The 15,047-nt window shown below is 30.9% G+C and overlaps 2 protein-coding genes across 3 annotated transcripts in view; both read right to left on the bottom strand.

Annotated features, from left to right (window-relative positions):
* LOC127723857 (carboxypeptidase N subunit 2-like) overlaps nt 1–15,047 on the bottom strand; it is a 138,999-nt gene that overhangs the window by 101,875 nt on the left and 22,077 nt on the right. The window lies entirely within an intron of this gene.
* LOC127723169 (thrombospondin-1-like) lies at nt 3,679–9,705 on the bottom strand. Of its 2 annotated transcripts, XM_052229680.1 has the most exons (4): nt 9,361–9,699; nt 8,218–8,376; nt 6,212–6,277; nt 3,679–4,219 (listed from the first exon to the last, which is right to left on the bottom strand). In XM_052229680.1, the coding sequence occupies exons 1-4, from the start codon at nt 9,509–9,511 to the stop codon at nt 4,152–4,154; spliced, it is 444 nt and encodes a 147-aa protein (XP_052085640.1). In that variant the 5' UTR covers nt 9,512–9,699; the 3' UTR covers nt 3,679–4,151. The 2 variants fall into 2 exon arrangements, with proteins under 2 accessions (XP_052085640.1, XP_052085641.1); XM_052229681.1 differs by lacking the exon at nt 6,212–6,277 and having other exon boundaries at nt 9,361–9,705.

Raw genomic sequence — 15,047 nt, 5'->3', positions numbered from 1 at the left:
TAGAAATATCAAAATATGTCAAACAATCAATTTTTTTGCAGACCTTGTTTAATATTTTTTTTTCTGAGACATAATATATATGTTAGTGTAATAGTCCCATGTTTTTCGTTTTGTTTATTTTAAATGAAGCCATCTGACAAATTTGACATATCTAAATACAGTCAGGAGAAACTATTTTACGTGTCATTTCATTTGAATGCTAAAAAAGAGTAAAAGACAAGACCCTGATACCTCTCTTTGTTAACAAATAGGGGGGGGGGCGAGATAATCCCCCCCCCCCCCCCCCAATCAAGGGTGATACAACACTTATCCTTTAATATAGATTATTCTTCGTTATAAATGATGATATTTCAATAACCTATTTGTACTTTATGCCATAATTTTACTTGGCCAGGAAAATATCAGCATTGTTTTCATTAGATTAATAGGTTACAGTTTTTTGTGTGAATTAATTTATTTTTTAATTTCAGTTACTTTAAGTTTCATTTTCTGTCGGTTTTGACCTATTCATTATGTTTGATAAGTAAGAGTAAGATTTATTTTAAGATCTATATGAAAGCCTGCTGCTCATATCACAAAAAAATCTTACAAGAAAAAAATATTCGTAAGTCGCAGAGCATTTCAGTATAACTTCCGATCAATTTTGATCGTAATATTTTTTGTGAAAAAATGAATTTCGGAATGCCTTTCTTTATTGTTGAATAAATGGTAGTAAGAACTTTAGCAAGAAATTTAGTTAAACATCTTGACGACCCGGTGTCATATGGTATTTTGAATCCCATTGAAAATTGACCCCGGGGTCAAAATACCGCTATGGTAAATTGAATCCCCTCTGTATGAAAAATTGATGCCCCCCAATGGTAAATTGACCCCCATGTTAGTTTTTCCATTCTAAATAATTATTAGAACATGATACATTATTTTAAAGCTTATTGTAGATTGAAAATCAGACATACAAAAAAGGGAGGTCAATTTTCCATGGTAGGTAAAAAAAAAAACCACATGGCTTGGTATAAGTGCTCTGAAGTCTTTACCAACATAATGTCAATCAAAATAATATTGAAGCATCATAACTAGACTATGTAGCTTAAATGCTTTGATTATTTGAAATCCTAACATATAAAGGAAGTTAGATTTTCCATGGTAAACAAGGGGGAGGGGGTCAAGTTTCCATGGCTCAGTAGAATAGTCAAACCATCTTTTTCAACATGTTTTATATATACCATATATTTATTAGAGTATTAAAACTTTGAAAAGAAGTTTAAATGATTTGATTGTTGATATTGAAGATGTATAGACAAGGGGGTTCAATTTGCCATGGCAGGGGGTCAAAATACCATGGCTACGTGAAATTGTTAAAAAAATCTTTTCCAACATGTTTCATATATACCAAATACTAGTCACAGCATTATAACTATGTAATATAGTTTGAATAGCTATGATTTTTTTGAAATTTAAGGTGTATAGGACGGGGTTCAATATACCATGGCAGGGGGGTCAAAATACTATGGATAAGTTAAAATTTTGAAACGTCTATTCAAGCAGGTTTAATAGATACCAAGTACTTATTGGAGTATTATTACTACATGTATGTAGGGGGTTCAATATACTATGGCAGAGGGGCCAAAATACCATGACTAAGTACACATTTTAAAACATCTTTATAAGCATGTTTAATACACACCAACTACTTATTATTACTATATGTAAAAAAGTTATAATAGCTATTATTCTTGCAAATGGAGGTATATAGCTTTTCTAACTCCCTAACATAGTAATAATACTCCAATAAGTAGTTGGTATGTATTAAACATGCTTATAAAGATGTTTATAAAATTTTACTTAGCCATGGTTTTTTGACCTCCCAGCCGTGGTATATTGAACCCCCTCCTATACACCTCCAATTAAAAAAAATATAGCTTTTTAACTCCATTTCATAGTTATAATACTCCAATAAGTTGTTGGTATGTAATAAACATGCTTATAAAGATGTTTGAAAATTTTACTTAGTCATGGTATTTTGACCCCCCTGCCATGGTATATTGAACCCACTCCTATACACCTCCATTTTCAAGAATTATAGCTATTCTAACTCATTTACACAAAAAAAATACTCTAATAAGTAGTTGGTATATATTAAACATGCTGGAAAAGATGTTTGAAAAATTTTACTTAGCCATAGTATTTCGACCCCCCTGCCATGGTATATTGAACCCCCTACTATACACCTCCAATTTCAAATATTATAGCTAATTTAACCCCTCTTAATAGTAATTATACTCCAATTAGTAATTGGTATGTATTAAACATGGCTATAAATATGTTTGGAAAATTTTACTTAACCATAGTATTTCGACCCCCCTGCCATGGTATATTAAACCCCTTACTATACACCTCCAATTAAAAAAAAACATAGCCAACATATTGTACATTTAAAAATCTGCAATGCTTTTGACTAAAACAGGAGGGTTCAATTTTTCAAGGTGGGGTTCAAAATACTATATGGGAAAAATGACCCCGGGGGTCAAAATACCATGCGGTATAATGACCCCGGAGTCAATTTTCCATATGGTATTTTACCCCGAGTTCACTTTTCAGGGGGTTCAAAATACCTTATGACACCGGCCATATGCAGTTTTTAAAGGTTTTTTGGAAGTTTCTTACCAAATATTTGGACTGAGCTTTTTATAGTCCTTTTAATGTTAATACTAAAGGAGAGAAGGTCACGTTTTTCATTTAATGAAATATTCCCCTTCGTGAATGATGATATTGCATACATTAGTTAGACGAGAGCAACATGTGGATGATTACCTGCTTATCCATCCTTTTTTTGCTTTTTGCAATGGCATTGTCACTTTGTTTTCCGACTTATGTGTTCGGCTATCCTTTTGGTATCTTTTGCCTCTATTATACACTCAAAATAATGATGTTACCATATAAAAACAACAGTAAATGACTGTGTTGGCTGTAACATCAACACATTTGGCGTGAAGAGAGGATACAGCATGCACAATGGATTTTTTGAAAGGATTAAAAACCCATGTGCTCATTTTATTCGTAGAGTTTGAATCCCCTTCTGAATGCACGACTGAATAGCTCTGATCTATTCAGATAAAGTGTATAGTTTTGGTTCACTTGGGTCTCATTTTACCACCAACTACACCCATCAGTAACTTGGAGTTACTGAAAGTTAAAAAATAAGTATACCTCCTGGTTGTGAATTATATGTATTTGGTATTATGAATCATTTGCCTTGATCATTCGATATTTATATGGCAAAAAAAAATGAAAACATGTACTATTAAATTTATACCCGCATTTATTGAGAAAAAAATCACATATATCAATTATTCAAATACAAGTTGAAAATACCAATGAATATTCCCACAAAATATTTCCAAAAAAAATGTAACATGTAGCTATTATATATCCCACAAAATATCATCAAACGATATAACAAAACGTTTATTCTCACACACTTTTACAAATTTAATGTCATACATATTATTAATAAACAGATGCAATGCTATAATAGGTGGTCCAATAAAACTCATCTAACCTAATAACTGAATTCAAGTTTACCTCCTGGTTGTGAATTATATGTATATGGTATTATGAATCATTTGCCTTGATCATTTGATATTTATATGGAAAAAAAAAAGATGAAAACATGTACTATTAAATTTATACCCGCATTTATTGAGAAAAAAATCACATATATCAATTATTCAAATACAAGTTGAAAATACCAATGAATATTCCCACAAAATATCACCAAAAAAATGTAACATGTAGCTAATGTATATCCCACAAAACACCCTCAAACGATATAACAAAACGTTTATTCTCACACACTTTTACAAATTTAATGTCATACATATTATTAATAAACAGATGCAATGCTATAATAGGTGGTCCAATAAAACTCATCTAACCTAATATCTGAATTCAAGATTACAACATACAAGTAAGACTAAGTAAGTTTGCACTCGAGAGAAAGTAAACCACACAGATTGTATCTAAGATATCGAAAGTTAAAATTTCAAACGAAAGCAAAGAATGACTTAACCTACAATGATGATGATAAAATTCAAACCATGTTAGAATTGTCCCTCAGTTTTATATAAGAATGAAATCGATCCACTTTGTTTTTATTTTTTCCAATCAAACTTGTCCCTTCTTTTTTGGTTCATGGCTTTCAATTTATGCAGTTTTTTTCCTGGAAGAAAAAGAATAAATAAATGACCAGCCGCACTGTCTTACATGTGTGATATTTCGACTCAGTGTGGATTAACATGGTGGGTGATATATCAATGTCGTAATAAATTCAAAATTGGAAAATAATATTAACTGCATTGACACAACAATAAACTGATGACAAAAAGATATGTCTCGCCTGTAGACATAAAATTCAGAAATAGACAATCTGATGGACAGTAACATTGCTTATTATTTCAAAGTCATTTGACCATGATCTTGTGGGCAGGGCCTTTAAATGATCACTAACTTAGATGTACAGATAGTAATGTAACTATATAGACAATATCATTGTCTATTGTAAGCAGTTCTTAGCAATCTAACTTCAGCAGAAAACTTAACATTAAAATTTCATAATTAATTCAAAGTCGCTGAACCACGACATAAGGGCCAGGGCCTCAAAAAAGTCGTCAAACTGATATGTACTGATAGTAATGCAACCTTATATTAAATATAATTGATCTATCACAAGTAGATCCTATCAAATTATGTTAAGTAGAAAAGTTAACATTTAAAATTGTTAGTTCATTCAAAGTCGCAGAACCATGACCTAGGGGCAGGACCTCAAAATGGCCGTCAAACTAATATGTACTGATAGTAATGCAAGTTTGTATTAAATATCAATGATCTATCACAAGTAATTCCTTTCAAACTAACTTAGGCAGAAAACTTAATAATTTTTGACGCCATCGTTGCCGTCGCCGGAAATGCAATCCCTATATTTCGCTTTCCGCGACTTTTATCACAGGCGAGACAAAAATTGTATGCACTGGCTACGGTTACCCGCGAAAAGTAACAATAAAAAATGATTATTTTTACTTCTGAGACTAATTCCTGAAATTTATTTCTGGAGAGGAATCCAATTTCATACGGAATCTGCAGGTAACAATAAAATATTTTTTCATTGTTACCGGCAGTTATAGTTACTCACAAAATTTTACATTTGCAAATTACATTTTTTTTGTGTAGCATCTGGATACTTTGTACGTCTTCCTGTCATTGCCCCGTATTCTTTGGTTAACATATTTGAAACAAAAAATTGAATAGAAATTATTTAATGAACACAGCAACATTTATACATTTATACACAATAAGAAGTATTATAGCTATTTATTTTGGTGGCTCTTCTGGCACATCCAGTATATAGCCTTAGTTGACACTTTGAGGCCAACACATCTTAGGTGGTACCCTGATACCTGTTGCAAACAATAGCTTCATATATATGGAAGTGAATACCACACACTAAACAATTCCACTCTGCTGTGTTCTTCCTCTGCTATATCTGGGTTTTTTTTTGCATTTTCCATGACTCATTAGAAAAATATTCTATGATTCTATTGAGATTAATGTTTTCGTCGAGCAATTTCGTAGGAAATTTCTCAAATGAAAGAAATTGTTCCTCTGGGGTTATGATCACAACTTCTTCTATATAATTGAACAGAATTTGCATCTTGCAATTGTTGAAGTTTATCATTAAAATTTTTAAAAGATATAAACTTTTCACTGACCACAAATTGGACAGTTTTCTCATTCGAGTAACGAATAGTGAACTGCTTTAATCGACCACCCTATGGCAATAATAAACGTCATATTGGTCAATTTATCTGGAAGTTTAATCATTTTTAATGTTACATCATAATTTAATTGTTTAAATTTATTTCCTAGATTGCTCGCAAATCAAACATTTTTTTTAGACCAGTGCCTACCTGAATATATTTTGCGGGTAATAATTACTGCAGGTAACAATAACACATTATATTATTGTAACCTGCAATTTCCGTATGAAATCGGGTCCCACTTGGTAAAATATCTCGGCAAGCAGTATCAATAGTAACAATAATTATTTCTTATTGTTACTTTTTGCGGGTAACCGTAGCCAGTGCTAACATTGTATTAATGTCGACCATAACTTCTGGTTGTCATAATGAATGAAAAGATTATAGGGGAAATCTACCTGATTTATTGTCCAAATTGTCTACTGATTTGTTGTTGGATCCTTTGTTTGAGTGACGGCATGATTCTGTAAAAAGATATGAACAATATACAACCTCATTGACTCAAGATTTCGCTAAATACAGTGAGACTTTTATAGACCCATCTTGACTATCAGTAATTGTTTTATAAATAAAGGCAATAGTAGTATACCGCTGTTCAATAGTCATCAATCTATTTAATAACTGAAACAAATCCGAGTCACAAACCAAAACTGAGGGAAACACATCAACTATAAGAGGAAACAAAACGGAACAACAGAAACACTGGACTGCTACAAAAACAAACGCCAACATACATAGAAACGGACTATGTGATAACAACTGTCATATTCCTGACTTGGTACAGGACATTTTAAGAAAAAAATGTGGGTTGAACCTGGTTTTATTGCTAGCCAAACCTCCCGCGTATATTGCAATGTTAAACATACCGCTAAAATGACAACATTACGTTACAGAAACACAGTACGAATAAATGCAAGAACATTCAGGACAGAGAAATACGTAAATAAATAATTTAATAGTACATTTCAACATGCAAACCACAGAATAACAACAAACACCTAATGTCACATTAAACTTTTTTCTTATTTGGATAGTAATGGCATATCCTTGAATTATTCTATTAAATCTATTAACAACTTAAACAAACTTAGAATGATAAATGAAAGCGTGAAATGTTGTATGGATACCTGTCTAGTAAGGAAGACTGAGTGTATCTTACCCTGTAGCTTTTTTGGTTTATTTTTGTTTTTTGTTTGGGAAAATAGATTTATAAATACTTTTCAGAATAACAGTATCAATTTATCATGTTAGCAAAAATCAGCTTCAGCTTTGAAATAAAGATGTTTACCACCGGGTCGATGACCCAAGGGTATCACCACGCCAGTTATCAGCACTTTCATGTTGACATGATATATAAATAATTTGTTCATTTTCTGTCAATTCATGATTCAGGGGATTTAATGAAATAAGTGATTTGCCAAAAACACACAGGTTGAGATTATATCTAATTATTTGAAAAAATGAATAAAAAATACTTTTAGGTAGCATTGTTTATGCCTTCTTTGCAATCATTCTTCTGTAAATTCTAAAATTGTTGAAAATAATGCTACAATGAAGGCTTTACATAATGATCTTATACTTTCCAAACATATTTTTCCCATGAGTGGGCGTATTTTTCTGTAAAATTCAAGGTTTCGGTTTTTAGATAATGTAATAAAATTTTACTGTTCGCTATACAAAATTAACTGTTCGGGGATGTTGAAAATACCGTGTGTGTGTGTGTGTGTGTGTGTGTGTGTGTGTGTGTGTGTGAGTGGGGCAGGGGACAGTTAAGAAAACACAGGTATGATATGAGTGATTTTCATGTCATTATCCCATTTTCAGTACAGGGTCATCATCTGACATGACAGATCATCCTATCAACACAGATGTTGTTTTTGATAAATTTAACATCATAATTAATTCCAGGATCATGAATATTATATATGTAAAGCTACTTAGCCTAGTGATTTAAATGTACTATTTATATAGGTGATTGTTAAAGAAAGACTACTCTTACTTGCAGCATTTCTGGAGGAAATGTTACTTGAATTAGTGATTTGAAGAAATATTATTGCCCTGACTGTTTATTGTTTTTGAAATGTTGAAATATTTGGAAACACTAAGGTTTTTTGATTGCCTTAACCATATTTGGTACTTGACTTTTTTATTCCCCTTACCATGTATTTGATCTTAGCTCAAAACTGATTTCATTCAAACGCTACAGATGAGTCTCACGTAGAAGAAACACGCGTATGGCGAAAAAGCCTTACATCTTCAATGTTTTTTTTTTATTCTGACTTCACAGAATATAATGATAGATTTAACAGGTTTTAATAAGTTCTAAAAAGAAGTGTTCCGCTCTGGTTAACAATTAAATTATAAGGTAATGTTGATTTTAATCTGATGTATTTAAAGAATTTACCTGGACATTTTCCTAAGTTGCAAAGTGATGTTTCAGTTCTGGAACCAACACATTTCAGTCCATCGTCAGACGGTGGGGGATTGTCACATGTTCTGGTTTTCACTATCACACCATCTCCACAAGTAACAGAACATGAGGAGTTGAACCAAAGGCTCCATCCTTCATTTAAAAAAGATGAAAACAACAAGTTATCAATCTAATACTGTTGCAAAAATATTGAACAATTTTTCACTATTAGCAGTCAGTTTGGTTTAATTTTGTCATCATAAATTGAAAACCTCAATTTTGCATAAGTTAATCCCACAAAACAATCATTTGACCTCATTTAAATACTCATGCATGCATCATACTCATAATTTTACCTTTAACTTGTTAGGAGTTATTAAGTTCATTTGTGAATGATATTGGTCTTAAGCTTCTTCCCTTGTTTAACCTTTTCTTTTCTAGCATTCAAAGTTAGACTACAGTCACACCACATGAAGTTTTGTAAGTTGGAAATAGGTTTTTGCATGGTATCAATCAAAAACGACAGTTAGCGCCAATTTGGATAACTTGAATTTACCGGAATTGACCTTTTTATTATGATCAGCAGTAGTTATCCAATTTTCATTAATTTCATGTAGTGTAAATGTAACCTTATAGGTATAAAAAACGAATCCTATCTTTCCTATATATCAAACATGTAAGGTATACTATATAGAAAAAAAACAAACTGTGTTATTCAGTTGTTTAAGATTGTGTCTGCTAAAAAATGTTAGTCAAAAGTTACTTAATTTGGTCAATTAAAATTGTCGGTAAAGAGAATGAGGCTCTAGTCAAAACTCCAACTTAGTGTCTTACTGTTTTTCTCACCATCACAAGTGTGACTTAATAAAAAAAACTAAAACCAATTTAGCAAGCAAATTTACAAAATTAATGACATACAGACATGGAATAAAAAATGGACATGAGGTATGTATCGAGAATGTTAAATGTTCAGGCACTTTCACAACAAATCTGAAAAAAGAAATAAAAGCATGTCTAAGATATTTATTTTTATTTCAGATAGTTGCTACAGAGGTCAAATTGGAAATGAATAGATTGCATATACATAAAATATGAGTAAATTTCATCATTTATTAAGAAATCTTTTTAACTGCTTACCTGGAATTATGCAGCCTGTCATGTTAAAATTGCGAATATCTATGGTGGTATTCAAACCCGTACATGTTCCTTGGTAAACAAGGTTTGTTTGATTTGATGCCCATTCTTTAAAATTAATCATGAGGCAGCATATGAATTGGTTTCTCCTCATATTCCTTAAATATTAAATTAATGTAAGGTTAATTTCTATGTCATGTACATATCCATGTGACTTCTGCTTTTTCACACTATTGCGAAACAATTTGAAATCTCGAGGGGAAGAAATATATATAAGATACGGCAACAACATGGAATTATAGAAACAACGACAAAGTATCATGTTGTTTCTACAGATATGTGCAAAAAGAGATATAAATCATCAAATCAAAAAAGATAGAGCTTTTAATTAAACATTAAGCAAGGCATTTTATTACGTAAGAGGAACAACTGTCATACAAAACAAATGCTTACAACACAAATTATTATAATTATAATTCTGTTTTCGAGAACAGACCTTCTGGTACATTTATTAAGAAGTTACCCTGAAAAGTTCTATAAGAAAATCAATAGTCATGAATGAAAATCTGAATTAGGACACTGTTGCTAAAATTACCAAAAATTCCAAATGCCGTTCTCCGTGTATTCAAAAGATAAATATATTTTTCTTAGAACTGATATTGCTTGAACAGCAATATTTGATTATTGAACGACATTAAAAGTTAAATAAAGAAGTACAAATGAATTGTGCGTAAACATTATTTAAACCCCTTCATATAGGAACATCATAAAAAATAATCCAATATAATATTTTAATAATAAGTGTAAGTCTGACATATTGAAGATTGGTGTTCAACATGTTCAATGTTAAATGACCTTCTGGTAAACTTTCTAACTTGTTACTCATTAAATAATTAAAAGAAAATCAATGATCATGAAAATGCTTAATTTATCTTCTTATATTTACATTACCATACATTTTAAAGGTTGATCGTAAGTTATTCAATCGATCAAATATATTTGTCGTCCACCTGATATGATAGATAAAATTTGTATTGCTTTAACATTCAACATAAAAAAATGAACTTAATTAAAAAAGAATGATGGCAAAACTGCTGAGTTCTCAACACACAAGTATTTTGAAGAAAATCAGATATGTGTACGTGATTAAATATACAATATAATCTATAACACAATTAAGTCCTAAGATGATCACAATTCATACATACAATGTTTTAATTTTTGTGTTGTTAGAAAACATATGAACGAGGTTAAAAATTCCACACACTATTAAATAAGTTTAGGTCTGATAGAAGATTGTGTTGCTAGAAAACAGACCTTCAGGTAAAGTTACTAACTTGTTTTCGTATAAATATCTGAAAGGAAGTCAAATATCTTGATTTTGTAAGAACATGTTAAATTAAAACACCGATACCGAATTTACCAGAGATTACCAAATTCGATCTCAGTGTATTGAAAAGATGAAATATATTTTTCTTCAAACTGACATTGTTGATGCATTTTTATAAGCTTCAACTGCAATCTTTAATCAATGAGTGACATTGAAAGTAACATTAAGTATGCACAAAGGAAGTTTGCCAATAAAATGAAATTAAGTTAGACCTTCTGAGTTGTCAACAGACAAGTATATTGAGGAATATCAGTTATATATGTACGTGATTATATAAACAACACAATCTTTCATAAAATAAAGTCTGTGATAAACATTATTCACAATTACAATTCTTGTAACTTGGTGTTTGATAATAACAGACTATCTGGTAAACTTTCCTTGTTGTCTTTGGTTACAATTTTGGAGTATAATCAAGCATCTTAATTATGTAAGAACATATTCAATCAAGACAATTATATTCAAATTACCAAAAGGAATTCTAAGATTAATTTTGAAATATTGAATAACATTAAAAGTTAAATTAGCATATAAAAAGGAAGTCTGACATATTGAAGATTGGTGTTCAACATGTTCAATGTTAAATGACCTTCTGGTAAACTTTCTAACTTGTTACTCATTAAATAATTAATAGAAAATCAATGATCATGAAAATGCTTAATTTATCTTCTTAAATTTACATTACCATACATTTTAAAGGTTGATCTTAAGTTATTCAATCGATGAAATATATTTGTCGTCCACCTGATATGATAGATAAAGTTTGTATTGCTTTAAAATTTAACATAAAAAATGAACTTAATTAAAAAAGAATGATGGCAAAACTGCTGAGTTCTCAACACACAAGTATTTTGAAGAAAATCAGATATGTGTACGTGATTAAATATACAATATAATCTATAACACAATTAAGTCCTAAGATGATCACAATTCATACATACAATGTTTTAATTTTTGTGTTGTTAGAAAACATATGAACGAGGTTAAGAATTCCACACACTATTAAATAAGTTTAGGTCTGATATAAATATCAATTACACTTAAAATTCTATAGGATTCATGTTGAAAAGAAACAAATCTTCTGGTAAAGTTACTAACTTGTTATGCCTTAAAAATCTGGAAGAAAATCAAATATCTTGATTGTGTAAGAACATGTTAAATCAAAACACTGATACTAAACTTACCAAAGAATACCAATTTGATCTCCTTGTATTCAATAAGTTTATAATTGTGATAAACCTGCTGAGCTATTGGCACACAAGTATATTAAAACCCCTTAATATAGGATAGGAACATGATTTGCAATAATTTAATATAACCTTTTAATAAGATTAAGGGGGCTCGCGGGTTTAAATTTTCGCGCCCGTTGCGTCGGTTGGTGCGCAGCCATTACGGTAATCGGTCGAAGGTCGCAAAATATTTACTTTCTTCTCGATTAAAAACAATATAAAAACACTAGCCATTTTTGTTCTAAGTTAGTGCTTTCTCGATTCATAATTCACAGAAATTAAATTAAGGACGGTATTTAAAACTACAAAGTCGACCTTTTTACGGTTTGTTGACATCGAGATTGGCCATTTTGGAATCTCGGAAGAAATTTGCTTTCAATATTTTGACAAGTAACCAGCTTTTATATTTATACTAGAATGACTATCAATTTTTGTTATAATTTGTATTCATTTCGGTATATTTCTAAGCTGTCTTACTAATTTTCAACACGTAGATCCACCCAAAGAAAGAGATATCGTGGTGAGTATCTAAATATTGCAAATCCTTGAATGATGAAAAAGTTTATAAAATTACGACAATCGTAAGATATTGTATCGTCTGCTGAACAATGTCTCAAAGGAACAAACAAGGAAAATTTTCAAAAAGAAGAATTTAGAGAAAAACCAACGAATCCAAGGGCTAGTTTTTCACAGGAGTGGATTGCAATCAGACCACCACAATATACCATCATTTAACTCAGTCCATTGTCAAAACTTAGAACCTGAACACCACGATATACCATTATTTGACTCAGTCCATTGTCAAAACTTAGAACCTGACCACCACGATATACCATCATTTGACTCAGTCCATTGTCAAAACTTAGAACCTGACCACTCATATGCCCAACTGAAAACCATTGAAACATCTGATTTGTGTAATGTTGCTTTTGAGTCTGTACCTGATATACAAGATCATGAAGTAGTGGTTGATGATGAATATAATATAAATGTTGATTTTGACTTAGTACCATTACCTACTGATTTACTTCCCTTAAACCACTGTAGATATGTTGTCGAACTAGACTATATTGTTCAGCAGTTGAAACAATGTTCCAAATGTGAAGTCCCTTTACAATTACATAATTAGTTGGGAGTTAAACCTTATGGTGTTGCTGGTATTTTGTATATATAATGTACAGAATGTGGAGATATTGCCCGAATAAGATTAGGGAAGACACATCATGCAAATAGAAGTAGAAAAGGAGTTGGTACATTTGATGTCAATACAAAATTAGCTGCAGGTAAACACATGTTCTTTCAATTACGATAATGATATAGTTTGGTCAATATCAAAAATTGTACTACATATAAAAATAAGAAGATGTGGTATGATTGCCAACAAGACCACTTTCCAACAGAGACCAAATACATATGAGTTAACAGCTTTAGGTCACCGTCCAACCTTTAACAATGAGCAAAACCCATACCACATAGTCAGCTATAAAATGCCCCAAATGATAATTGTAAAACAATTCAAACAAAAAACTAACAACAATTTTAGTACTTAACAATGAATGAAAAAACAAATATGTTACACAGCATTAAACATCAATCACTAAATTACAGGCACCTGACTTGGGACAAGCACATACAGAATATGGAGGGGTTAAATTATGCAGGTGCCCAACCTGGGACAGTGTTGTAACAGAGCAATATATGAACAAAATATAAAAATCAGTTGAAAAGGGTTTAATTATAACTCATCAGATCAATAAAAAGCAGAAAAACAAGTAATGAACACACAGACTTGGTGTGGCAGGTTATTTATACTTTTATAAATATATGTATGTAATAAACTATGAAAAGTGCAGAAAATACTTAATTCCGAGATTGGCTTAGTGGGCTGATACATGTACCTAAATATCAAGGATATTTTATCTAAAGTTCTGACGATTCAAATTGAAAGAGTAGATTTATGTTTTTTGTTTAATTTCAAAATGCTATATGATGCATAAAAGTAGAATAATGACGTCATCACATGTTATTCCAAAATTGAGGAAATTAAATTTGATAACCAAAATATTTTTGATATCATACAAGAAATGACTTCAGAATATTATAAAAAAAATGGGTATATGTATTACATACATGTAAATATATATAGGGTAAATGAGGAGGTGGTGAATTTGATAATGTCCTCTGCTTTTAATTCTAGCCAACTAGAAACTGAATGAAACTTTTTGCGATAATGAGTATCTTTAAGCATATGTCAATCTTAATTGTCAACATGAACAATCCTCTTGATTTGCAAGACTTACTAGCCAACTAGAACTAAAATCAGCTGCCAGTAGTGTGATAATTTAAAACATACCATTTTATCCTGGTCAGACATCATAATTCCCTATTTTGCATTGCCACAGGAGACACAAAATTAATTTTGTTTGCCTTAATTTCCTACATGTACATGTACACAGAAAATATGGCCCAACCTATATAATTATAGCTACTTTAAATAATTTTGCTAGTGTTTTAAATTTATTGTTCATTTATTTTTCTGTATGTTTTTTATATTATCAGGTATGATTCATGCAGGCATTGGAGAAACCCAGCTGAATAATTTGCTAGCTGCCATGAATGTCCATTGTCCTCATCATAAGTCACTAAAATCAAGAGAAAATGAAGTTGGAGACATAATAGAGTGTCAGGCAAATGCTTCAGAAAGGAAGTTTTTACTTGACGAAGCTTTCCAGTCAATGACCATTGATGCAGGTTTGAATGAAAATTAAATATTATAATTTTATAACAAAAATAGGCCTGATCCTGTCATTTGCATATACATGTACATTGTACATACAATGGCACACATATTTTACAAATGTCATTTTATATATTGACATGTATATGTTAATGCCTAAAATATGTGTTAAACTGCAGTCAAATTTGTAAAGGTGGTAATCCAATTCTTGCAATTTAAATATCATATACATAGATGTTTAGTAATTGGTTGTTGCATGTACATGGGAGAAACCTACCCTTATATCTTGTTAGTTTGGGCTTCTTTTTTATCCAACTCAGAGCAACATATCTTC

The sequence above is a fragment of the Mytilus californianus genome, unplaced genomic scaffold, assembly GCF_021869535.1.
Source record: "Mytilus californianus isolate M0D057914Y unplaced genomic scaffold, xbMytCali1.0.p SCAF_13, whole genome shotgun sequence".
Lineage (NCBI taxonomy): Eukaryota > Metazoa > Mollusca > Bivalvia > Mytilida > Mytilidae > Mytilus > Mytilus californianus.
This window is presented reverse-complemented; position numbering and strand designations above follow the sequence as displayed.